General features: G+C 38.0%; 2 protein-coding genes across 3 annotated transcripts; both read right to left on the bottom strand.

Moving 5' to 3' along the window:
* Positions 1-754: 754 nt before the first annotated feature.
* Positions 755-14,927, bottom strand: efemp2a (EGF containing fibulin extracellular matrix protein 2a). 2 transcript variants are annotated; one of them, XM_067456605.1, is made up of 11 exons: positions 14,748-14,927; positions 10,114-10,329; positions 9,814-9,862; positions 9,054-9,266; positions 8,407-8,529; positions 5,864-5,980; positions 4,597-4,716; positions 4,359-4,478; positions 2,975-3,101; positions 2,203-2,398; positions 755-1,775 (listed from the first exon to the last, which is right to left on the bottom strand). In XM_067456605.1, the coding sequence occupies exons 2-11, from the start codon at positions 10,207-10,209 to the stop codon at positions 1,614-1,616; spliced, it is 1,323 nt and encodes a 440-aa protein (XP_067312706.1). In that variant the 5' UTR covers positions 10,210-10,329; positions 14,748-14,927; the 3' UTR covers positions 755-1,613. The 2 variants fall into 2 exon arrangements, with proteins under 2 accessions (XP_067312706.1, XP_067312708.1); XM_067456607.1 differs by lacking the exon at positions 14,748-14,927 and having other exon boundaries at positions 10,114-10,487.
* Positions 14,928-16,973: 2,046 nt separating this feature from the next.
* On the bottom strand, positions 16,974-24,798 carry fibpa (fibroblast growth factor (acidic) intracellular binding protein a). The gene is made up of 11 exons (XM_067456604.1): positions 24,518-24,798; positions 24,112-24,222; positions 23,827-24,025; positions 23,605-23,731; positions 23,386-23,486; positions 21,368-21,501; positions 18,766-18,874; positions 18,539-18,602; positions 18,371-18,457; positions 18,188-18,285; positions 16,974-17,355 (listed from the first exon to the last, which is right to left on the bottom strand). The coding sequence occupies exons 2-11, from the start codon at positions 24,194-24,196 to the stop codon at positions 17,286-17,288; spliced, it is 1,074 nt and encodes a 357-aa protein (XP_067312705.1). The 5' UTR covers positions 24,197-24,222; positions 24,518-24,798; the 3' UTR covers positions 16,974-17,285.
* Positions 24,799-27,086: the final 2,288 nt, after the last annotated feature.

Raw genomic sequence — 27,086 nt, 5'->3', positions numbered from 1 at the left:
ACCAATTGTCTACATTTAAAATAAAAGGTCAATTTCTATATGAATTATATTATATTATATTATATTATATTATATTATATTATATTATATTATATTATATTATATTATATTATATTATATTATGCAAACACCTCAAGAGAGCATAGGGCTTTAGCAACAGTCTTCCAGCGGACTTGGTCTTGGACCCATGACCATATCGTGTTAGGTTGTGCAAGTACTACAATTAACATATTATAATTATATTATTATATATCAATTATAGTACTTGACATTTATTCCAAAAAGTAAGCTTTTTAGCTTGTTAATTTATTTTTTGCCATTTAAATATTTTGCACAACCTAACGAACAAGAACGCCTCTTACGCAAAATCATGTACTCTGAGTCTTGTGACATCATTACCCCATTAGCCTCAAGTACAATAACTCCTTTATGATTCAAGCCACTGTAATTCCAGTCATTGCCTTTCTGAGAAAGGGCCATTGCTGCTAGTTTTGGATCCGGAGCAGATCCAGAAAGCTCTATTAACCCGCACCTGTGACTGGAAACAACATAGTATTGATTATAAAAGACTTGGAATAGTCCACCTTAAACGTTTTCCATATAGAATTTAGGCAAGATGCTGTAGATTAAACTGAATATATATACATACTGACACCGCTAAATCAGTTCTGTTTCTTGTCAGGCTTGTGCTAATAAGGCTGCAGAGAGGCGGACAGCTCCTCAATGGGGTTCCAGTCTATCCCGTGGTTAGATGACTCAAGAGATCGGAAGGGTGGGTGGAAGGGTTAAGCAGGGCACGTGAGAGAGACTTTCCATTAGGCAGAATAAGAAGCGTATCTGAAAAATGCCAAGAAAACATCCCTGTGGGAATGCAAACATATGTGGGTCTGGAGACAGATTTTTTTATGGTCTTATCAAATTTATTACAGTAATAAATCCAGGATCGAAAATACAAAATTGGCACCGTGGTATAAAAAAAACAACACAAAATAATGTGAGTATTATTGATGATGGTGGTGGTGGGGTAGAGGTTTGGAATGACTGAGTGGTTACTGAATAACAACAATGAATAACAACAATACTGAGCTCAGAGATGGATTATACATAGTGGAACATTAATATAGGCTTTTGACACTAAGAACATACAGAGATACTTCTTTTTTTACAACCTTGATATTGTTATTGCTACATCAATTTGAATAGGAAGGATTAATTATTATTGCTGACTTCTGGAAGAGCAAACCAGAGGAATGAGTCTGCAGAGCTGCACCCCTCATCCTGAGAATGAGGCATTTGGAAATGACAAAAGACAGTTTACATAGTTTGTACAGCAGGTTTGGAGTCATAGTGCAGCTGGTAACTTTGCCATATTCCATATGACACAATATAGTGAGTTATCTTGTAGACATTTTGTCCTTAAAATATAGTGTCTGTCTCTAATAGCCTTTTTTATTATTTGCGATGTAGAAGTTAAATAGGTTGGTACGTCTCCTGTGAGAATGACTTCTGTACAATCTTGGGAATGATGTCTGCCCTCCTTGTTGGATGAAACAATCAGTGCTTCCCCTCTTCCACCCCTTTTTCCTCTCTAGGCATCGCTACAGCTCTTTCAGTTAAAAAGCATAAGGCCCAACATAAATGGTTAAGCGCAGGGCAGAACTGGTGTGGTAGCTCATGAGCGGGTTGACAGAAACCATCTCCAAATCCAGCACATACTCTCTGGGGCCGTTCACGGCGCGGGCGAGAACAAGCATGGCACTGATGTTGTTGATTTGCTGAGGAAAGGCACATGACAGTCACAAGATCATTCCAAAACCTGGCTGTGTAGACACGTATAAGTCTTGACGGCACTAATAAATCAGGTTGTCTTGATTTCATGGACAGAAGTTGTTAATTTATTTATTTATTTTTATTCAGCAAGGATAAATTAAACTTTTTTTTTAAACTGTTCTGAACTTTCTATTCATCAAATAATATATTTTTACAAAATGTATCACGATTCCCACAAAATTAAGCTATTAATAAATATAAATAAATATTATACATATTAAGGTATTATATACATTTTGCTGTTTTTGAGGTGTTTAGATCATTGCACTGGAAAACAAGACACATTAGTCTGTTTTCAGTATAATAATATTATACAGTACACCAATTGAAGGTATTCTTTCAGAATAGGCAGTAATTCAAATTCAAACATACCCTGATGTAAAAATCTCCATTTTCATCTCCAGAGCGGATGCGGAAGGTGTTATAAGCTCCAGGATAAACGCTGGTGGCCTGGATCTGAAAGATATCCGAGGGGACGGTGCGCTCGGATGTGATGCTCATGTAGCGATGCACAATCGAGTAGGGCATGTCTCGACAGCTGGGCTTTGTGACAGGACACATGCAGCGACTGCAAGAGAGACAATTATATCAGTCAGGAAAGATTTACTGTAAAAGGTTTCAGCACTAAACGAAAGGGAATTGAATAGATTTAAAAGGATCTGCACTGAAATAAACCAACAACATTTTACTGGACTAGACTGATTTAGACTGAAATGAACTTATCTGAACATACTAAATAGTATCGTTTTCACCCACTAGGTCCGGTTTTTGCATGACTAATGACCATGCTAGCCACAACTGTACCAAATTATAGAAGAATGTGTACCATATGTCCAGCAAATTGGCTTAAAAATTTCCATCTAAGCCAGATATTTCTTCAGAAATGCCTGACCACCTGTTATTCATTAAAAGCTTGCGGAACTTTGCAGATTATGTTGAGACATGTTCAGAGGCACAGACTCAAGGACTGGCCTGAGATATGGAAAAATACACCGGGCGATTTGAGAAACCATGTCAGGTATGTCTCAAATAGGCAGTAATGATGAAAAAAGTTTTTTAAAAAATTAATGAAGAGGAAAATCTCTCTGTAACTGTGTGTAAACTGAACAGCCTGCATTATGGTGCTACCAAATTGTTAACTTACTTTTCGGACACTTGCACATAGGGTTCCTCACAGCTTTTGCTGTCAACACATTTGTGACCTCCATGAATGTTCACACAAGTCTGTCCTTCAGAGCACTGATGAGCTCCTGTCTCACATTCGTTTATGTCTAGATGGAAAGAAAAACAGAAGAATGTCTCTCTTTTCTCCTATGAGTGAATTGGTAAGCACAGTGTTCTGGGAGAGAGTGTTAAAGGGTTAGTTCACCCAAAAATGAAAATTAGATGTTTATCTGCTTACCCCCAGTGCATCCAACATGTAGGCGTGTCTGTTTCTTCAGTAGAACACTAATGAGTACAAACCGAACATTATTTATGTTATTTTTTTACCGCATATCCCGATGAGTCTCATCAAGTTTTCCCATCGGCAGTAACGTCCATTAGGTGAGGTCAAGCTGGTGCGAACATCATATATAGATCCTCATTTGTGCCTGCGCAAATCGATTGAATGAGGGATCTACATGGTATATATCTATGATCGCAGCAGCTTGACCTCACCTAACGGACGTTTCTGCCAATGGGAAAACTTGATGAGACTCATCGGGATATGAGGTAAAAAAATAACATAAATACTGTTCGGTTTCTCACAGAAAACGATCGGTTCGTGTCTTAAATCAATGTGTCATCAGGAGCAGCAGGGTTTTTGTGCACGTTGCCTAAGCATGTTTTTGATTGAGTGTGTTTTGCTCTCAATAGACTTGTTACCTATTCACCCCATAATATGACTGGCACACAGCAACGGTTGGAGTTAAAAATCTTAATTTGTGTTCTACTTAATAAACAGACACACCTACATGTTGGATGCACTGGGGGTAAGCAGATAAAAATCTAATTTTTATTTTTGGGTGAACTAATACTTTAAAGCGAGCGCGCCATCACACATAATTTCACCTCACTGCTGGGTGAGGTGAAATTACACAATATGGCGTATCTCAATAGGATACAAGCGGCGGAAGTGACCTCTTGCACATATAATACGCCATATCTTGTAATTTCACCTCACTCAGCAGAATTGGTGGCACGCTCGCGGCTGTTGTACATAGTGTTGTATTTGAGGTAAAAAATTATATAAATATTGTTTGGTTTTTTTGTCTGATTGTTTGATGTCTTAAGACATCAATGTGTCATCATGAGCTGCAGAGTTTAAATTTAAGATGTTGTGCATGTTTTTTTTTTACTCTCATAGAATTACACCCCATTGACATGCATTATATGACTGGCACACTGCAACGGTTAAAGTTAAAAATCTTAATTTGTGTTCTACCGAAGAAACAAACAGCCATTTATCTTGGATGCCCTGGGGGAGTAAGCAGATAAACATAACATTTTCATTTTTGGGTGAACTATCCCTTTAAGTTGAGGCAAACCTTGGCAGAGGCGTGTGCCCAGAAGCTGATAGCCATCAGGACAGACACAGGAGAATTTGCCATGCTCATTAACACACTGATACTGGCACAGGTAACTGGAGTAGCTGCACTCGTCTATGTCTGAAGACAGAGAATGAACATGATCATTTGCTCCAGCTGTAAGTTGCATAAATATGTTTCACAAATATGTGTATTTATTTTAGTCTTTCACATTGGTTTGTATTTGCTCCCAGCTTACCATTGCAGGCAAAGCCATCTGGCCCCAGCTCATAACCCTGCTCACATCGACACAGGAACGTCCCGTACGTGTTGTAACACCTCTGACTGCAGGGGGCCCCCATGCCACACTCATCAACATCTGAGTGCAACAGAATGACAAAGCAGACAGGATCATAAATGAAAACATTCAGCGCAAGACAAGCAGGATTGCAGTCACTAAAAAAAGGCAATCGGATAATTAAGAAAATTAATACTTTCTGAGCTGGACTGGCCTTTTTTTGCCATTTAATGTCTAATAATTTTAAGTGGCTAAGCAAATTAAAACCAAGTTTATAATCTTTTGTTTTAAGGGTAAAATTGTTTAGGAAATTGTTCTGATGCACCCAACGAGTGTACTTAATGCACACTGTAACACGTCTTTTGTTGATAATGGGAGAATAGCTTGCCAACGGGAGTTACAGAAGAAGAAAGTAGTAGAAACTCAGGAGGAGGTTAGCATTTTACAGTTCATATTTTATTCAGCAGGAAAACTCTTACAAACTTCTAGTCTTCTTTAGTCTTTATAAGCATTCTGCTGTCAAAGGCGTTACTTAATAAGCGAAACAACTTCATGAGCAACAGAAATAAAATACATCAATCAATTCCCACACACACGCGCGGCTCGAGGCACATGCTATTAGCTAACTGTACATTCCCATCTCCCGGGAGGAGAAAAAGGTAAAGGGCGCTCTGTTACAAATCTCCTTGTTACAACATTATTCTACAGAAATGTAGATGCAAATGTAGGGCATGTTATTCTACAGGCTATATTAATGATAATATTACCCTAATACTTTGAAATTTAAAAGACTTAGGGCCAGATTTATGGATAAAATCAAGTTGCACTCTGCTTTTTTCATGTTAATTATCACATTTCCCTTATATCCAATTATAAAAGTAAAATGCGCTGCAAACAGCTGTTCACACTAACTTTAAGTCTCAATTCCTCATTTTCCTCCATGCACAAAGTGCTCTTTTACTGGTTTATAATTTGGCTCTTACTCCAAGAAAAGGAGGTGTAGGATGGAGTTGTGCAAGTACGTGGGTTTGGATTCTGTGTGTGTGTGTGTGTGTGTGTGTGTGTGTGTGTGTGTGTGTGTGTGTGTGTGTGTGTGTGTGTGTGTGTGTGTGTGTGTGTGTGTGTGTGTGTGTGTGTGTGTGTGTGTGTGTGTGTGTGTGGTGGGTTGGCCCTATGACTCAGGGTATGGCAAAACGGGGTGTAGGAGTAAGCATGTGGGTTGGCTTACCAATACAGGAGCGATTGTTGCCTGCCAGCTGGAAACCAGGCTCACACTGGCAGGAGAATGAGCCAGGGACATTAACACAGCGATGCTGACAGTAGCGATACCGGCACTCGTCAATGTCTGAAAAGATAAAATTAGATATTCCTCATTGGTATGGTTAGACAGACAATGACAGATCATCTGACAGACCATTTTATGTGATTTATGTGATACTTATCAGCTATCAACTCTGGGACTTAACCATGGGAAAAACTTAGTCAATTGAATTGATTATTTTAATGGTTGTGGATACAAAATTTCTAAGGTTCAAAAGAATTTACAGATATGTATTTTAAAGTTAAAATCTATAGATATTTTTAAATATTAGCTAATATTATTAGCTATACAGTGGGGCAAAAAAGTATTTAGTCAGCCACCAATTGTGAAAGTTCTCCCACTTAAAAATGAAAGAGGCCTGTAATTTTCATTATAGGTGCGCTTCAACTATGAGAGACAGAATTAGCAAAAGATCCAGAAAATCACGTCTGATTTTTCAAGAATTTATTTGAAAATTATGGAGGAAAATAAGTATTTGGTCACCGTCAAAAAAGCAAGATTTCTGGCTCTCACATACCTCTAACTTCTTCTTTAAGAGGTTCCTCTGTCCTCCACTTATTACCTGTATTAATGGCACCTGTTTGAAGTCGTTATCCATATAAAAGACACCTGTCTACAACCTCAAACAGTCAGACTCCAAACTCCACTATGGCCAAGACCAAAGAGCTGTCAAAGGACACTAGAAACAAATATGCAGACCTGCACCAGGCTGGGAAGACTGAATCTGCAATAGGTAAGCAGCTTGGTGTGAAGAAATCAACCATCGGAACAATTATTAGAAAATGGAAGACATACAAGGCCACTGATAATCTCCATCGATCTGGGCCTCCATGCAAGATTTTACCCTGTGGGGTCAAAATGAACACAACAATGGTTAGCCAAAATCCCAGAACCACACGGGGGACCTAATGAATGACCTGCAGAGAGCTGGGACCAAAGTAACAAAGGCTACAATCAGTAACACTATGCCGCCAGGGACTCAAATCCTGCAGTGCCAGGTGTGTCACCCTGCTTAAGCCAGTACATGTCCGGGCCCATCTGAAGTTTGCTAGAGAGCATTTGGATGATCCAGAAGAGGATTGGGATAATGTCATATGGTCAGAGACTTTTTGGTAAAAACTCAACTTGTCGTGTTTGGAGGAGAAAGAATACTGAGTTGCACCATACCTACTGTAAAGCATGGGGGTGGAAACATCATGCTTTGGGGCTGTTTTTCTGCAAAGGGACCAGGACGACTGATCCGTGTAAAGGAAAGAATGAATGGGGCCATGTATCGTGAGATCTTTCAGCATGAAAATAATCCCAAACACACTGCCCAGGCAACGAAGGAGTGGCTTCGTAAGAAGCATTTCAAGGTCCTGGAGTGGCCTAGCCAATCTCCAGATCTCAATCCCATTGAAAATATTTGGAGGAAGTTGAAAATCTGTGTTGCCCAGAGACAGCCACAAAACATCACTGCTCTAGAGGAGATTTGCATGGAGGAATGGGCCAAACTACCAGCAACAGTGTGTAAAAACCTTGTGGCGACTTACAGAAAACGTTTGACCTCTGTCATTGCCAACAACGGGTACAGTAACAAAGTATTGAGATGAACTTTTGTTATTGACCGAATACTTATTTTCCACCATAATTTGCTAATAAATTCTATAAAAATCAGACTGTGATTTTCTGGATTTTTTTTTCTCATTTTGTCTCTTATAGTTGAAGTGTACCTATGATGAAAATTACAATTACAAAATTACTCTTTCACCTTTTTAAGTGGGACAACTTGCACAATTGGTGGCTGACTAAATACTTGTTTTCTCCCACTATAATTATTTAGCTAACGAAATATACCAAATATATAAATAAATTAATATAAGATAAAATATCATATTTTGTTAATCTAGTAATTTTTTGAGGTACTATAACTAACCTTATGGGACATTTTTATGGTTTACATTTTGGTCTGTTCCTCATATCAATCTTTTATATGGCTTCAGAAATATACACAAGCTACATGTGATACTCTTACAATACTTCTATGGTGATTTGTGTCATTTCTGAAGCATTTCTGAAACAAAGAAAACCTTAACATACTTTTCAAAAGAGAACTTATGCAGATAATACTCTTTAAAAGTTTACAGCCAAATATACTGACAAGCATTTATGGAAAATTAAAACATTTATTTAAAAAAAAAAACAAAATTTTAAATGATCGAAACTTGTATGTAATGCATTTACATATGTTTATAATTACACATGGAATGATTAAGTTGCAATTTAGTACATTTAAAGTATACCAACTATACACATTTGGCGTGTGCTTTAATGCGTGCTTTAATGGAAACTTCTTTTTCACAACATGATATTATGAATAAATAAAGACAGATCTTTGTGATTGATTTTCTGGGAGAAGTGAACTCTATTGTTGCATTGCTACAGAATAAGACAGGCGTTTCATTTCTCACCGATGCATTCTGTGCCCACTTTGCGATACCCATCTGGACACTGGCAGGAGAAGGAGCCTTCTGTATTGAAACACTGCTGACTGGGCTGGCAGTCGTGGCTGTCTCGTTCACACTCATCCACATCTGTTTTTGTGAGACAATCATGGAAATTTATAATGGAGGCATCATTGTTTCTTTGTCTTATCTATTTATGACATTGGAGCTAGAACAACTCTGGAATGTAGTTATTGCAGCATTTATTGGTTCACTGCTCATGGGAAGTGAAATCTACATAGCGGTCTTGAGTAACATTATCTGTATTCACTTCCTCTTGACGGTAGACGACAGCTGGGATGCTTCAGACTTAGTAAATTCTTCAGCTCCCTGCAGACCGGCCCCCTGCCAAGACTTCAGCATGACTCGCACAGTTAAAAACTAGCTGACCATTTCCTCTCACCACCTGTTTTTTAGCCTGAGTCATTCAAGCACTAACCATCAAAACTAAAGCATTGCATGCAATAACCCCCACCACATAACTGATTTTGATTTTGATCTGGACACGCGTCTCTCTCCATGGGCATGCTACTGAATACAATAGCTTATCCCCGCACACTCACATGCCGTCTGACACCTGTTCTGCAAACACATACTCGTTTTCACACACTCACCCACGCAGCTGTCTCCCTGGGGCTCAAAACCTGGAGGGCACAGGTTGAACGACTCGCTGGCCGTGTTCTCTAGGCTGGGGTGGACCTGGTTAGGTGGATCAGGGGCGGGGATGACCGAGGCAGAGCGAGGGAGGCACAGATACCCGCCATAGTGGTTGAAGCACTTCATCTCTCCCTTACAGGCCTCTGAGATTGTCTCACATTCATTTATATCTGCAGACAGGATAAGCAGGATACACAGGTGTTTGTGGGTAAAAAGCATGTTTGATGACTCTGTTTGATCATGGGTCACAGTTAAGAAGACATAAACTACCATTGGAACATAGACTGGGTAAACCCAGGCTGATCTGCTGGCAATTTGATTTCGCTCTGCAACTCAGTCTGGAAACCAGTAAATTAATTTCTAATGCTTTTGTTACAGTTTTGCAGGAACCACCCAAGACTGGCTTATATTGGCGGGTTTAAAGCAATGGGTCGTTGCCCGTAGATCACGTCCCTTGTGGTCTGATTGGTTAAAGGACTAGCCAATTGCGTACAGAGTAATTTGAACAATGTCCTTTATCACGCCTCTTGTGCAGTAGAGAATACAGAGCAGACTCCCCTGACCAATGTTTAATCTTAAATTGAGCTTGGTCTAATGATAGCCAGACACATTGAAACAGTTTCCACTAAATTTAAGAGTTTTCTGAATGTGAAACTGTATTAATTGAAATGTATAACAATATACACTACAGTTCAAATGAAACAGAAGATGTTTTACCTTTGCAGTGCTGAGTCTGTGGATCCCAGTGATATCCATCTGTGCATTCCTATAGAACAACATATAAATGCGTTCATATAACTTTATATAGACATGTATATCTATAAATCGAGTAGGCTAGTTACACAGTACAGTTTTGTGTAATATATATGATTTGAAAATGATATTGAAGGATGTAACAAGTTATGATATTAAGATAGCCTACATTTAGAGAGAGAGAGAGAGAGAGAGAGAGAGAGAGAGAGAGAGAGAGAGAGAGAGAGAGAGAGAGAGAGAGAGAGAGAGAGATTTCATCCTTACCGTGTAGGTGTCAGTTTCTGTGGGTGGCTGTGAAATAGCGCGACGGAGAAACACAGAGATGCACATACAAAAGACCAAAACACACCCGGGCCGCATCCTCACACACACCTTCAACAGGCTCTGATGAGCAAAAACACCTCCAAGAGTGTTGGGATCAGACAGACGTGCACGCGCGCGTACGCTGGTACAGTGATGCGATAAAGTTCACTGAGGGACCTGTGGATGAGAAACAAAAAGGTTGAGAAAACGTCAGAAACAATCGTTAAGCATTATTGATTTGAATACACATAACGATGTATTAATCATAACTAAACGCCAGAACGGACAGTCTGTGATTTATCTCAGCTTGCATATCAGACTCTAATGTAATGTCAGGACCTCTCATTTATCGAAGAGGTGCTCACTCACTCAATGCCAGACTCCCCCTAGTGGTTGTGTTAAAAATGCAACAATTTTGGTAACATTGTGAAGGAAAATCAAAAAGACTTGATCCTAGTTTGTTATGCATTGGAGTGGACACTGAGATAAAGACCTAGGCTATTGTATTTACCTGTACACAAAAGTAGTAATTGTATTAGGTGATATATACCATGGCACTTAATTCTGATCATGTTCATGTACCATGATATTACTCCAAGGTACTTCACAGAGTTCCAATAACAATGGTTCATATGCCAAACATAAAATAAAATAACAAATTGTTCATTGTAAATTCATTTTTGTTTTTAATACATTCATTAATGTTAATTTGTACCATTTGACATGATCAATTATTGCATTGTTAGCAATTCAATCATTAAATTCTACAACTAAATTAAATATTCCTAATTATTATGAAATTCTAAATTATTTGTGAATATGTGAGCAATGCATTAGCATATCTAATGTTACCCTAGATTAATAAATGTTTCAAAAGTTTATTTCATTGTTAAGGATAACTTATTGAAAAGTTTTACCAAAATATATTTAATATTTACTTTAAATAAAAACATTCTTAATTCTTCAAACAGCACAAGAAAAAAGCTCAATATTAACTTTATTTCCTATAAAACATTTCTGGCTTGGAGGGGAGTGAAAAGTGGCTCAGTTTACTCTAAGCAAAATATCACACAGACATAGGCTATTAAATGCAGTACTATTTTCCTGGCGTCCTTTCCTGTAAATGCATGCATACAGTGACATTTACATAGAGCATGCACACAAAAGGTGTTTAGAGAGCAGGCACAGTATGGAAACGCAAAAGCTGCTCCAACCTGACACAGAGCCCAACAGTAGCTCTTTGAGTTGTTGTTGTGTTGTTGTTTTTTTCAGAATCCAGTCTAATATTGTCATGTTGACTCAGTGCGACAAACCGCGAACCACAGGATGACGTGCAAATCTGCACATTCTCGCTCAGCTGCATCAGCCTCCAGATAGAATTGTTGTGCTTTTCCTCCCAAACCACGAGAAATGATTCGAGCGACTTACAGTAGCCACTGTACACGCAAACACACTGAAATCCAAACACGCAGACAGATCTCTCATCTGTCGGAATTAATCGCTCTTACTGACTGGCCTACATGCAACTTATAGTTAAGTAGCACCCTGCAAAATCTGGAAGCAGGCTGTCTCTGTGGTGTTGCATCGGACTGGGAAAAGCCTGAAATCAACCATCATAAACAAACTTGAGGCCAGCGAGAGCATGGTTCGGTCGCTTGGCCGGAGTGTGGGCAATGTGGAGGCGTGGGTAACATCGTCTGCCATGTTGTCTGAGTGGCACTTGACCTCCTGGAATGCCAGTGGAGAGGATGTGGGCACCACTCTGAATAACGGTCTGCCGGACACTCGCTGCGTTTCCCACAGTATCACATTCCCGGGAAACCCCCACCTCAAGGTTCACTGGAAAGGTCAAGTGGTTACCCAGAATGCCCTTTTATAAGTCCTGCTTTCTGTTCTACTTTTAGATATATTTAATCATTTCCTTTGGCAGATATGTCTGTGGGTCATTGTATGGCTAGAGCACTTCAGATGCTCCTTGTGCGTTTAGAAGGGAAACAGCACATCTATTTACTGATAGCATATGGTTGGCTGGTAGTATTGTGACTTTTGTGAAGTCTGCAGTGATTATACGACCGCCAATAACCCAAGTAATAAAGAGCGGACTTCATGGGCAGACCACTGCAGAGACCACACACATGTAATGACAAACGCTGCATGTCCTCCTACTGCTCTCTCAACCTTATAAACACGCTCACACTAGGCCAGTGTCATGTCTACGGTTAACTCAGTGTGCTTAGCTGGGCATTAAACTCGGAATCTGACATGGTGGCCAAAGCACTCACGCAGGGTCTACAGTTCGAAACCTTGCTGGTGGGTGCACTTATAATTTTATGAATACTACCTCCTTACCTCCCACCTGTGCAAACCTAAGTGGGTTCTTTTTACGCCAGGACCCTCATGGCCCCAACAACATGCAGACTATCTACAATGGCATCATAGAGACATGTATTAGCTAAGAAACAATTAATACATCATGTATTAATTGTTTCTTAGCAAATTTTCCAAATGGTCTCAAGGGAATTTTTTTAGGGTCAGCTCTCACAGGTGTCATACCGGTCTTCTATCAGACAAACCATAGTTTATCTTGTTAATTTACATCATTAAGCAGCAATCAAGTTTTTGAAGTGACTTGATAGTTTGTATATTGCTTTTTACTGCACACAGGGACCAAAGACGACAGCTTGAAACCATCCAAGTACACAGTACTGTTGTTTTTTAAAAGTCTGTTATGCTCACCAAAGTTGCATTTATTTGGGGGAGGGAGGATACAGAGAAATATTATTGTGAAATATTATTACATATTAAAATAACTGTTTTCTAATTAAAATATAATTTATTCCTGTGATGGCAAAGCCAAATTTTCTGCATCAGTGTCCTTCAGAAATCATTAATGCTGATTTAATGTGCTGATATGCTGAAGAAATTATTTCTTATTATCAGTGTTGAAAAGTTGTGCTGCTTGATATTTATTTTGATGAATTAAAGCCTTTTTAAAGACTTTTGTAACATTATATATTTCTTTACTTTTACTTTTGATCAATTTAATGCATCCTTATGGAATAAAAGTATTAATTTTGTTTAAAAAAAAAAAAAAAATATGACCCCAAACTTTTGAATGGTAATATGTACATTTTACAACTTCTGGACTCATTGTGGCCATCAGTGATGCGCACTGCTTTCATGTTGCTTACTTTAGTAGTTCTGCCCTGAGATGATAAAATGAATATTTCCATAATACAGTAAAATATTAATGTAAAAAATAAGTTGGCTTGGTTGCCTTAAAATTTTAAATAAACTGAAATAAAATTTGAATTAATACAATGAACATTTTTGAGAATTGACAACCTTTATTCAAATATTGTTAAAATATTTTGTAAGCATATTGGGTAATTGTGTGTTTAATTTGTAATGACACAGTCAAACATGCCAAATTGTGATATTTTCACGATTTATCACATTTTTATGTGGTTCAGATATTTATTAAACCAATTTCCTTAATTGTATCAACTTTTTTTTTTCCAGTAAACTCAAAATTAAGACAACCGGGTTACTTACTTTTTTAAGTTAAACCAAAATATTTTTTACAGCCATATAAAAATAATGTGGCTATAAGGGGCCCACAGTCTGATATATCCCGGCTCTCTGTCACACTCTCTGCTTTTAAATGAATGCTCAAGTCAGCATCCAGCCATATAAAATAAAACATCTAACATAAGTAATTAGCAAAACACATAAACAAAAATTATGTAACAGCAGTGGCCTATGCAAGTACAGTAAAGCAGTGTTCCCTGTTCTGATGTCACATAGGCATTTTATTGAGCCTACATTCTTATAACAACACCTGTGCTTCCAAAGGAGGTCAGAACGCTTTCGGATAAACACAAGGGTTACCACAAATTCCCCAACCTTTGTGTGTCCTCAGAAACCATTGAGAGTCTGTGCGTAATGTTCCCATTCTGCTGTCTTTCGCATCAAGCCAGCTCATATAAACAGACGGCAGTTAGTATGAATCAGCTTTTTGTCTTTAAAAATAGAAACATTATCTAAACAGTCACCCATTTTACGTTTGCAGGGCTCAAGTAACAACATACAGTCAATGGCATTACTCTGGTTGTGAAACAGTGGTTGGAAAACAGATTGGAAAGTTTTGCAACACTTCAGACATGCATGTAGAGATGTGTAAAACCATCATGATGGTTGAGTAATAAATGCTGAGGGTAAAAAAACTGCAGCGCTGAACATGGAAAGTTGGAAGATACGAGATGATATGATAGGAGGTGTGGAATCTCCCGAATAATGTGATTGTTCTTTCTATAGACCGCAGTGTGGTGTCTGTAGTCGTGGAGAGTGAGCGTGACGTGTGCAGCCCTTCAAACTGCCTGGAGCAAACCGGCCAGTTGAAATTTTCCTTTATCGTTTTCTCCCTCTGCCCCACTGTCTGTGACATAACTTCAATTCCGCCTGACATTTCTGCTTTTAGATGAGAAGATCCACAATGCCCAAAGACCCCATGCAAACAACAACTATTGGAGTACAAGATGACATTATATTACAGTGCAATATTAGATTTTCTTCCGTAAACATGCTATACTCACAGGCCAGGCTTTCTTCCTGCTATGTTCTTGAATTCAGTGTTTTCTCTTCTTTTCTTCCGGTGGATCCCTCTCTTGCTTGTTTCTGTGCAGTGGTGGCACGTCTTCTCTTCTATCCTCACTCCTCAGCCTGATAGAGTGAATGTGGAGACGGACAGCTGGACTGTGAATGTATGCAAGGGAGGGAAAGACGGAAGAGAGGAAAGAGGGACAGCCCATTCCGACCCCCATACAGCCCCCCTGCACGGCCATACTCCGCCCCCTGACCCCCCCTCCTCGTCTGACCCCCCAGGATGAAAATTCCTGGTCTGCGGCCCAAATTCCAAAATTCCAAATGTGTCCAGCTCAACGGTAGAAAAAACGGCATACAGATTTACACACACATGCAGCCAACCCCCCTCCATACACACATGAACCAGCCCCCACGCACATACACACACACACACCAAGGCAAAGACCCCACCTGGTTTCATTTATACTCGCCCCCCACAGCCTACAACTTTCTTTCTCTCTATTCCCCTCCACCTCAAGTCACCCCTTCAACTCTCCCATCTTTTTCGGTCTCTCGCTCTCTCTATTCCTTTCATTCGGCTGGATATTTATAGCTTGGGAGAAGCTAGTGGAATGTAGACAAAAATTGGAGAGCAAACTAGAAAGAGAGAGAGAGAGACAGAGGAGGCGAGGGTAGAGTGAAAGAAGGGAGGACAGGACGCACGTCTACTTGGAAAAGTTGTTCGCTTTTTTGCAGTGTCTAAATATTGAAACTGGAGGTGCTCATGGTCTGATATTACTAGAAATGAGAGAAAATGGAAAGACTTGCATTCTTACTACTCATACACTTTTATTTCAAAAACTCAAACAACATAGCGTGACTTCAAAATTGGAGTTTGTGGTTTGAAGAACAGGTCTATCTTTTATTTTAATGCACTCTTCAGCATTGACAAAGTTCACTTTTGGCATACTGTCTATACATTTCAAATTGACATGTTTCTCTTCTGGAAAAACCAAAAACTATATCGATGACTCATCACACAGATTTTTGTCTAATCAAATGCTCACTGCAACAACAAAAACGAAAGAGAGTAAATACCATAGAGTAACTTGTAACTAAAAAAACAGATTTTCCCAAAATATACTGAAACAGTTGTCTGAACACAGATTTGTAATGTGTTTTTCTCTGAAATATTACTGCTGCTGATAAAGGATTATTGATTTGTTGTTTGCTGACTTACATTTTTTGTTGCTTTGTCATTATTGTTCATTATGACTTGAAGTTAAGAGCTTCTCTTTTTACATTTATTTGTCACCTTTCTTTAGGTTTGTGTGTTGAGGTCTATAGTATACAACCTTTTAAAACTTAGAAATCAGTGATTTGGTTAATATGCTGATTAATTAATCAAAGTTAAATACATAAACCTGTAGTGCCTTCACAGATTTATTGGCAGAATGTGGCGTTTTAACAGACAAATTAAAAATGGACAAAACAAAGAATCCTCGAGAGAACTTGTACATTGGTGCCTTTTCTCAAGAGTTCATTATTTCAGTCTAGAATGACAAGGTCCTGCCCACTAATACTAAAACTTCCCATTTCATAAGAATAAATATTGCTGGACTCAGAACAGCATACTATTATGTTAGTATAGTATTTGTATTTATACAAGCATGAACCATTACATGAATTGGTTTGGTTGAGGCTTTACGTACATGTAATTAAAGAAATGGTTATACATTGTACACAAATCAGTAGTGTCAAGTCACAAAATCAGTTGCCAATTCCTGATGTTGGAGGCATTATATTCAAGCTTCATCAAATTATACAAAGAAATAACATTGTTTTGCTTCACAAATGACAAAAGAGCAAACAAATCTGTTTGCCATTACTCTTGTACCAAAAAAACCTATGTTTTACCTATGAGTAATGTGGTAGGGCTGACAGCTGTCATTACATCCCATTATTGCAAAAACACACACGTACACTGTGCCACCAGGACCTGACAAATTGTGGCCTCCTACTGCTTTCCCAGCCCCCAATGGGCCCACACACAGACCTCACACCCATCGGAGCGGCCGCTTACTCTGGTCAAGCCAGACGGGTCAGGAGTTTATGGACCATAAGGGCTCAAACCACTACATCCTTTGGACTGTTTGCATATTAATTATCATTAGGACCGCCAAATTATGTCAGTCAAACCTACAAGCAGAGTTAATGAAAACACAATGCAGACAGTGTCTGTGGAAATCATGCTGTGTTTATTTACAAGTCATACAGTTCTGGAGGCCAAGGGGTAAAGAATGAAGGAGGGAGAGGGAGGTGAAGATAAGAACAGATGGTGTGTGTGTGTGTGTGTGTGTGTTTGTGTGTGTGTGTGTGTGTGTGTGTGTGTGTGTGTGTGTGTGTGTTGGGGGGGGGGTATTCGGGAAAAGATTAAAGAAAAAGATGATAGACTGGGAATTAAATATCAGGCCACAAATTCATTAGATGCTAGACTGGATGCAGATGAGTTATCATGAAGAGAGAGAAAATGTGTAAATGAAGATTCTTTACTCATGGTACATTCTAAGGATGCAACTTTTGATAACTCCCATGTACCTGGTCCAGACAGCATGATGCCTGAAAAAAAAAAAAATTGTTAACATTGAAATTTTCACTTTGATGTTCACTCTCATATAAACTACCAACCAAAGGTTTAGGATCAGTATGATTTTTTTTTTCAATACTTCAAGAAATCAATATTTTTGAGCAAGGATGCATTAAAATGATCAAAAGTAAAGATTTATACACCGTTACAAGAAAAAAGTCAGTTTAAAATAAATAGTCTTCTTTTGAACTTTCTATTCATTATAGAATCCTAAAAACAGAAAATAGTAATCACAGTTGCTAAAAAAAATATTAAGTAGCACAACTATTTTCATCATTGATACTAATAAAAATCATCATATTAGAATGATTTCTGAAGGATCATGTGACTCTGAAGACTGGAATAATGATGCTGGCAGCGTTGACATCACAGGAACAAATATAACGCAGGTATATAAAGAACATAAGCATTTTAAATTGTATTAATATTACTAATTTACTGCATTTTTTAATGAAATAACTGCAGCTTTGGTGAGCAGAAGACTCTCTTTTTTTCCCAAAAACATTAAACATTTTACTGACCCCAAACATTTGAATGGTAGTGTACTTCAAGATAAATACATATTTTCCAAGTGATTCGGGGTGTCGTGATTTGGTTTGAATAAACAGAAAACCACATTCCACAGCGGTTAAACCACATAAATGACTGGACAGGAAACAAAGGTGACTACAGATAAAGCAATGTGCATAAGATACAGCGACCCCCACTGGTTGCAAAGAGAATTTCCCCTGAACTAAGACCTCCATATGAAGCAACTGTCCAGAAAATCACCATACACATTATACAAGCCATAGTGACACTTACTTGAAGGTGTCAAGGATATGTGCCGAGTTAGTATAATGAGTAAGGTAGAGGTTCACGTCTACTGATGTCCATTTGTCTGATCGACAAGGTTCAATAAACTGTGAAGAGATCAAAGAATTAATACTTTGTGAAAAATGTAAATACTTCATATTTGATAGATGCTTCTATTACATTAAAAAGTACCTTTTCAACAAGGTCAATGAAGAAATCACGGACATCTTTTGCGTTGATTAATTTGGCAGCAATGTTTACAAGGCCTCTTGAAAGATTCTGCACCAGAAGATTTTTTAAAATCAAAAATCATGCAGAAAAGCATTTATTTCACAAGAAACACATGACAAACCCACTTACCTTAAAATTGGTTTCCATCTCGTTGAAGACATTCGTTTTACCCCGTAGAGCAGTGCACACTAAACTGAGTGGATGAAAGGTTTCATTATTCAGATGACTGAGACAGAGGGAGTAACCATGCAACATTTGGACATTTACAACAGCCCTCCTCAGACCCACATCTCTCTTCTGCCCATCCAAATCACTCACTTACTCTCTCACACACGCACACAGTGCTGAACACACACCTTTTGTGTTGATCTAAGAGATCCTTGTCTGTGATCAGAATTTTTAGGTCTTTGAGGTCTTGAAGGAATTCCTTATCCAGATCTACATCCATGTCCTCCATCATGTTATCTTATGGAGAGAGACAAATTGTTTTTTGACAAAGACAAAAAAGGAGATTTCATCTACAGTGCAGTCGGTAAGTATTCACAGCCCTCACTTTTTCCATATTTTGTTATGTTACAGCCTTATTCCAAAATTGATTAAATTCATTATTTTCCTCAAAAATTTGCAAACAATACCCCATAATGACAACAAGAAAGAAGTTTATTTGGAATCTTTGCAAATTTATTTAAAAACAAAAAATTACGTTAAAATAAAAATCACATGCACATAACTATTCACAGCCTTTGCCATGATACTCAATTGAGATCAGGTGCAACCGGTTTCCACTGCCTTTGGAAAAGGCACACACCTGTCTATATAAGGTCACACAGTGCACGTCAGAGCACAAACCATGAAGTCCAAGGAATTGTCTGTAGACCTCTGAGACAGGATTGTATCAAGGCACAGATTTGGGGAAGGGTACAGAAAAAGTTCTGCAGCACTGATGGTCCTACTGAGCACAGTGGCCTCCATCATCAGTAAATAGATGATGTTTGGAATCACCTCGACTGTTCCTAGATTTGGCCGCCCGAACAAACTGAGGGAGTGATCGAAGAAGAACAAGAACAACCATCTCTGCAGCACTCCACCAATCCGGCCAGTATGGTAGAGTGGCCAGACAGAGCCATTGCTCAGTAAAAGGCACATGACAGCCCATCTGGAGTTTGCCAAAAGGCACCTGGAGGACTCTTAGACCATGAGAAACAAAATTCTCTGGTCTGATGAAACAAGAATTGAACTCTTGGCCTGAATGGCAAGTGTCATGTTTGGAGGAAACCAGGCACTGCTGATCACCTGGCCAATACCATCCCTACAGTGAAGCATGGTGGTGGTAGCATCATGTTGTGGGGATTTTTTCAGCAGCAGGAACTGAGAGACTAGTCAGAATCGAGGAAAGATGAATGCATCAATGTGCAGAGACATCCTTGATAAAAACCTGCTCCAGTGTGCACTGGACCTCAAGACTGGGGCTAAGGTTCATCTTCCAACAGAACAATGACTCTAAGCACACAGCCAAGATAACAAACGAATGGCTACAGGACAACTCTGCAAATGTCCTTGAGTAGCCTCGCCAGAGCCCAGACTTGAACATGAGAAAATGGCTGTGCACCGACACTCCCCATCCAACCTGATGGAACTTGAGAGGTCCTGCAATAAAGAATGAGAGACTGCCAAAAATTAGGTGTGCCAAACTTGTAGTATCACACTCAAAAAGACTTAAAGGCTGTAATTGGTGCCAAAGGCGCTTCAACAAAATACTGAGCAAAGCCTGTGAGTACATGTGTTTGTTTTTTAAAGATTTTTTTTTTTTTTTGTGCAAAAATTTCAAACACATTTCTTTCACATTGTCATTATGGGGTATTGTTTGTAGAATTTTGAGGAAAATAATGAATTTAATCAATTTTGGAATAAGGCTGTAGCATAACAAAATGTGGAAAAAGTGAGGCATTGTGAATATTTTCCAGATGCACTGTATGTGTTTTTCTAAACTACACATGTGGTCAGACTGAAGATGTGTCTATTATTAACCTCGGACTACATTCATAAAATACATACAGATGTCAAATTAAACATTATGACATTTATGTAAGGGAAAATGTGCAGTCAGCCTGTCTTTATCATAAAAACCCTGATGAACCTTCTAATGATCAAAACCCTGATGTGAATGGAGTGGTTTATAGAAAATTACTCACTGCTCGACTCAATAACATTTGTAGCTTTAACAGAGCGTAAACTATATTCAAGACTATGCAGTATTATTTTTCATTTGATGATTACATTTCTGTACCAGAGCACCTTTGTTAAACCTACTTGTATAAACTTAAAGCACTGTTTATTTCATTAGTGTCTTTGTTCTATTGTTTATTTTTGCCTGTAATATGTTTATTTGTTCTTATTGTATTATTCTTTATACTAGTTATACTATACTTTTTGCTGTGGTATCAAAATTGAAAATAAAAATTAATACAATAAAAATAAATAAGTCTAATATTTTGCTGTCATGTTAAGCTTAATTAGTAGAACATACGAGATCACATCGGTTGAACATACGCACTTATTTATTCATTTTGATTGCCAGTGAATATTTTGGAAGGACATAACATTTTGAACCACTGACCAGACCAGGTCAGTAGAAATAAATATTATATAATTATTTGTTATATAATTATTATTAAAATTATATAATAATTATGACTACTATACATTTTATATATTATAATACATATATAGTATGAATGTAGTTTTAAAAGTATTTTATGTTATAGTAAAATACATTAAAATAACCTTAGTTGGTACAAAAGACATAATTTAGGACACTGTAGGAAATCGGCTGACTATGATAATGGTCAGCCATTTAGTTTAGTAGCCATTTTACAAGAATATTAATCCCTGAATCCCATGATTGACCAATTTCAAGTATTGAAGTTGGCTGTGTAAGAGCTGTGTGCCTGGTCTTACCCACAGCTCCTAGAGTCCAGTTGTTGATGAGCTGCCCTGCACAGAAGGCAAAGTCCTGGAAGGTTAGATACTGCAACTTTTTCTTCCCCGTCTCAAAACGATTATTGGCAAAGAACACTATTGCAGCATAGTCTCTGGAGGAAGAATTGGCAAGATCGTTTAGCAAGAGAAGGTGAAAAAGCACCAAATCAGCAGTGAAGTTATTGCACTGTGACCTAACATGAGCACTAACATTCACAAAGGTTAATAAATGCTCTAATAATATATTGCTCATTGTTAGTTCATATTAGTTAATGCATTAAATGAGGCTGTGTCTGGCACTTGGCATTAACATGCAACCTGTATCCAGATGTTGTCCACATGCACATTAAAAAGGGAAGTGTAAATGTGTTTCTGATTGGAATGTTATCCGATCAGCGTGTCCTGGTCTAGAGGTAGTCGAGGACGCATTGTGATTGGATCTCAGTGTAATGTAAACACAATCCAGCCATCTTATCAACATTCAGAGGACGCCATCATAAAGGCTAAATCACCGCCAACTCTCTCTGAAGGCTGTTGGAAAATAATGGGCGGGTGCAGTTGACAAGATTTTAAACATATTTGACCGCGACAATAATTTAAAACTAGTTATTTACACTTACATGATCTCCTCTGTGCCATCTTTCATTTTAATTGTGCAACAATATCTGAATGAGGTCACTGTCTCTCAGCTAAATTAGTCGTGAGATCTAAATGAAGGGCTGCACACTGCTCAAGATCCCGTTACTTACTGCCAGAGGAATAATCGGAATACACATTGAATTTGATTTTTAATGTTATTTGTTTTTATTGTTTCAGCAAGTTTATTATAAATAATCTTCATTTTTGTTGTCTACAATATGCATTTCTACAAACTTAGCATAAACCTGGATAATTTTACTCATTTAACATGGTCAAGTCAACCCATTTCTTAATTTTATACAGCAATGCATCAATAAACCATGTGTTGCATAGCCTACTCTTGTTTAGTTCTAATTTATGCTCTTTGTGATGTGTTTTAATGTTGTATTCCTTTAATAAAAAGGTGGTCAGATTCTTACGTTTTCTGCATGTTACATATAGCCTCCACTATATAAATGCTTGTGCCCTCTCGTGTCTAAATACAATTTTTTCTTTGTTTCATCATACAAGAACACATACGTGTTCCTCAAAAAAAGATTCAAACGGCCATGAATTAGTGAATCGATCAATGATTCGGAATGCCAATGTCACGTGATTTCAGCAGTTTGGCAGTTTGACACACGATCCAAACTGCTGAAATCACATGGCCGTTTGAATCTTTATTTGAGGAACACGGAAGAGAAGACAATGCTGAATAAAGTCGTAGTTTTTTATATTTTTGGACCAAAATGTATTTTCGATGCTTCAAGAGATTCTAATCAACGTACTGATGTCACATATGTACTACTTTGATAATGTTTTTATTAACTTTCTGGACATGGACAATAAAGTAGGCATAGACTGCATATGCTCTGGGACTAAAATATAAAATATCTTAAACTGTGTTCCGAATGAGGTCTTACGGGTGAGGAACTATATTAGGGTAAGTCATTAATGACATCAATTTCCTTTTTGGGTGAACTAACCCTTTAAGCACCCTGTCTGAGATGTATATATTGTATATAGAGTGTATGTGAATACATCACAAAAATCCCATGCTATATGGGCACTGCCTATTAATAGAGCAAAATTTGTTTACACTCAGTAATAAAGGCCTATTACAGATCTAATTTAAATATTTGACAAGAAACAGAAATCCGATCAGTTCTCCAGATACAGTTACCACTTAATGTGAACAAATGTAAACACGCTGTTCTGATTGACTGATGAGCAGATCTGCTTGATCTGATCCGGGATCACGCTGATCGCGTGATAATGCCAAGTTTAAATGCAGCCTAATTTTAACAAAGTAAACCTTGTTGTAATGTGTAACCGAACCTTCAAGAGTAGTTTAAGCAAATGTTCATATTTTTTCTCACCTTGCTAATTGATCAGGTAGCAGAAAGTGTTGCCGTATGTTTTCCACAAGGGGGCCCTTGAGTTCTTCCACCACTTTGAACACTCGCTTGAAGTTGTCAAACTATATTCGAGGAGATAAATATAATAATTTTATTTCCAACAGAGTCTTGGAAAAGCATCCAAGCATTAGTTCACAGAAATGAGAACTAAATAATTACAAATGGAATCATTAAGCCCACCTGTCTTCTGCAGCTCTTCAGCGTAATGCCTGTCTTTGTGCTAACATCATCAAGGTCTTTTTTTGTTCCTTTTGAGAGTTTTTTGCCCAGGACCTCTCGAACAAACAAATCATCAAAAGCATAATACCTAGAAGAAAATGTGAATACATGCACTAGTTTTAAATGGAATATTTGTTTCAATAAAACAATTTAAACTGGCAAGACACAAATCAGCACATATACCGTTCAATAAGCATGGCTTGTCGGTCTGGCGGTATTTGAAACAGAAGCTGATTGGCTAGTTTAGCTGGGTGATGTAAAAGTCTCTCGCACATCTGGAAAGTTCTGTACTGGTCCATGGTGTCACTGAGCAATACTTCTGCACTCGCCTCACACTCTTCCATTACACCCCCTTCTATACGCACCGTCACTGCATCATTCACTATAAAGGCAACCACAATGTTATAAATAACATAAATATATAAGCATGTATTACAGTAGTTCATAGTCTCATGAACTATACTTTACCTGTATATCCATTCAACCACAGCTGATACACCTCTTTGTCCATAATGGTGGTGTTTCCAACAAATACATCCAGCTCCACAGACATCTTAACTGCGGCAATGTATGCTTAAGCTGTAGAGGGGCATATGACCATGGTAGTTAATAACAAACATAACGTTATGCTTTTTACAATCACTAAGTGAGCTGCAAGAATAAACTGGTATTAACGTTAGATAGTCTCACTGTTTTGCACTTTTTGCAAGTCAAGAAAAAGACTGACAGCAACTGTTCCTTAGTCAGAACTGAAGCCACGACCGTTAACTAATCATTAATCGTTTAACTAATCCCTTACACAATTTAACAAACCATACGTCTCAGACATGCACTACATTATGACATATTTTCCAAATATCCGAGGTGGACTTACCAGACACACAAGTGTTTTAACGTGACAGCGGGATTTGAATCACATCCAGATATAACAACATTAGCTCTTGTTTTGTATTTCTAGTTCATTTCAACATTAACTTGCTCAAAAACATGAGCTTTTGGGATACGTACGTAAGTTAGATATAATTACCACGAGTCAATTATACGGTGGTAACATCACATTTATGTTTAACAAAAACAAACTGTCAAAACGAGCGACTACGCTTCCTCCATAGCAACAGCACATCGTTGTGACTACTTCCGGGTGTGAGCCGCATTCATTTTACGTCACATTCACGTGACTGTAGTTTCGGGTAGTGAGTTGTCGACTGTAGGCTATATTTATTACAGTTTTTGCCCGTTGATTGAAAACTATAGACCCATGCTTAAACTAAATTAACACAACTTTTGTTACTATAGCTCAAACACGTTTACCCATACCTTTAAACAAAAGCACTGCTTTACACTCTAGTTGCAATTCTGCAACACACTTACGCCTTTATGCAACACACTTGGTCCTGCATACTACACTCTATTTCATACATAAGACACTTCGTTCAAAAATGAAATCTCAGGGTGCCATTGAAAACACATGTATCCAAAATACAATACACATGCAATTGCAACCACTCAAATTCATACCTGAAGGCACTTACTTGCAAAACTGAACACCAATCAGCCAACCACAAATACGCCTCAGTTAAGCCAGAGAGAGAGAGAGAGAGAGAGAGAGAGAGAGAGAGAGAGAGAGAGAGAGAGAGAGAGAGAGAGAGAGAGAGAGAGAGAGAGATAGAGAGAGAGAGAGAGAGAGAGAGAGAGAGAGAGAGAGAGAGAGAGAGAGAGAGAGAGAGAGAGAGAGAGAGAGAGAGAGAGAGAGAGCAATACACAACAATATTTCAGATGATATTAGAGGCACTTTTCACTTTTCAAACTGGGCAGAGAATCCACCCACATCTAAGCTGGTTCACAGTTGCATCCATCATAAGGACATTCAGATTGGAAAACAGCAACTCTCCATTCCAGACTGTCTACATAATGTACCGTATCACTTTACTGTATTGCATGTTGGCTAGTGCTCCTTTAGTAAGAATTTTTATTTTATTTTTGAGTAACATAATAGTAGCCTACAGTACATAGCACTGTACCATTGAGATTGTACTGTAGTATGAAGTATAGTATTGTGATGTACAGTATTATTTCATTTGTAACATTTCAGTACTTTCATTTTTGGTTGTTGTGAAAACCTTTGTTGGAAAAAAATGTTTCATTGCTTCACAGAATGCTAACTGATGAACTGAATAAAAACAGTGCAAATTAAAGACTGCAGTGTTTTATATAAAGTAGACTAGTGTGTTCCCTCTGATCTGAAAGTGTATTCATATGATCCAAGTGTGTATCATTTTGTCACCAGGAGTTATTTTGACAAAGGAATGTAAGGTTTTGATAGCAGAGTTAAGGTTTTGATAGTAGAATTTCAATTTGACACAGATGTGAATGGTGTATTTCCCAGTGTTGTGTCATGTTTACTTGTGTGTAGAGTTTGGCACAATGAGCGAAGTTTGGCAAAATGTGTCTTACAATCAAATAGTGCCATTTGTGACTTTAATAGGTTTAAATAAGAATACTAAAACTTTGTAATTAAAATATGTCAGGAGTAATAAAGATAGCACCACATTGAATGGGTCCTATTAGTTATTATAAGGACTCATAATAAAATTGAAGGCTAATGTTAAAATGAAATGCATGGTTTAAAAAATGTTATCTATCATGGTGACATTGGTAGTATACAAGCACATCATCAGTTTAATTCCAGGTAGTGTTCAACTGAAAAATTACTGACCTCACTCGCTTGCATCACTATGATGCCTTTGAGGCTTGAGCTATTTATAATAATAAGGGTGTCCCTGTATAGGCTAGCATTACTGTAGGCTATCAATTAAGGATGCAAAGCATTTATGTAAAAAATTTAACCAAATTATATTCATATTACATATCATACCTTCATCAAAATCCCTTAGTACTTTAACATTTATTTTTTAGAATTGTACATTAACATGGTGTAGGGAAATATCATTTAGGCTATACAATGATGATAAAACTTTTAATATTATAATGGAATGAATACCATACTCAGAGACAGGATTATCATACCCAAACAGGCATTTATTGAACAGATGAAATGCACAAATGAAACAGGTGAGTAATAGTAAAATCAGAGTCATCGATGAGAGATAATAAAGAATAACAAAGTAATTTCCTTTTACCAGGTAGCTTAGGATGAGACAATGACCAGTGAGTGAAAGAGACTGGAGAACACTCATTTCCTGGATGGCTGGAAAGAGTGAGCAGAGCTGGGTACCAGTGAGGAAACAAGTGAGGATCTTACTAGGAGATTCAGGAGTATAACTGGGATAAAAGACATTCAGATTAGTAGTTCAGAGTCAGTAAAACATTGGAGACCAGACAGTGACTGAGATGTGTGCTTTTACTGTAATTGAAGAGTGAGCAGATGAGGGACAGGTGCAGGCGCAGATTAGAATTCTGGTGAGAGTGAGTGAGTGAGAAAG

Source organism: Pseudorasbora parva, chromosome 11 (genome assembly GCF_024679245.1).
Source record: "Pseudorasbora parva isolate DD20220531a chromosome 11, ASM2467924v1, whole genome shotgun sequence".
Lineage (NCBI taxonomy): Eukaryota > Metazoa > Chordata > Actinopteri > Cypriniformes > Gobionidae > Pseudorasbora > Pseudorasbora parva.
Note: the sequence above shows the minus strand (reverse complement) of the source record. Positions and strands in the feature narration are given on the sequence as shown.

Bases quoted from the DNA above. Each gene is read 5' to 3' on its own strand.
- fibpa (XM_067456604.1), bottom strand. From the start codon at position 24,196: ATGTCTGTGGAGCTGGATGTATTTGTTGGAAACACCACCATTATGGAC. The intron at 21,502-23,385 runs GTGAGAAAAAAT...TTCTTCCTCCAG, and splicing joins CTACCTGATCAATTAGCAAG to AGACTATGCTGCAATAGTGT. The intron at 18,286-18,370 runs GTACTTTTTAAT...ATCTCTTCACAG, and splicing joins TCATTGACCTTGTTGAAAAG to TTTATTGAACCTTGTCGATC.
- efemp2a (XM_067456605.1), bottom strand. From the start codon at position 10,209: ATGCGGCCCGGGTGTGTTTTGGTCTTTTGTATGTGCATCTCTGTGTTT. The intron at 5,981-8,406 runs GTGAGAAATGAA...TTATCTTTTCAG, and splicing joins AGTGGGCACAGAATGCATCG to ACATTGACGAGTGCCGGTAT. The intron at 3,102-4,358 runs GTTTGCCTCAAC...CTTTCCATCTAG, and splicing joins GGGCACACGCCTCTGCCAAG to ACATAAACGAATGTGAGACA.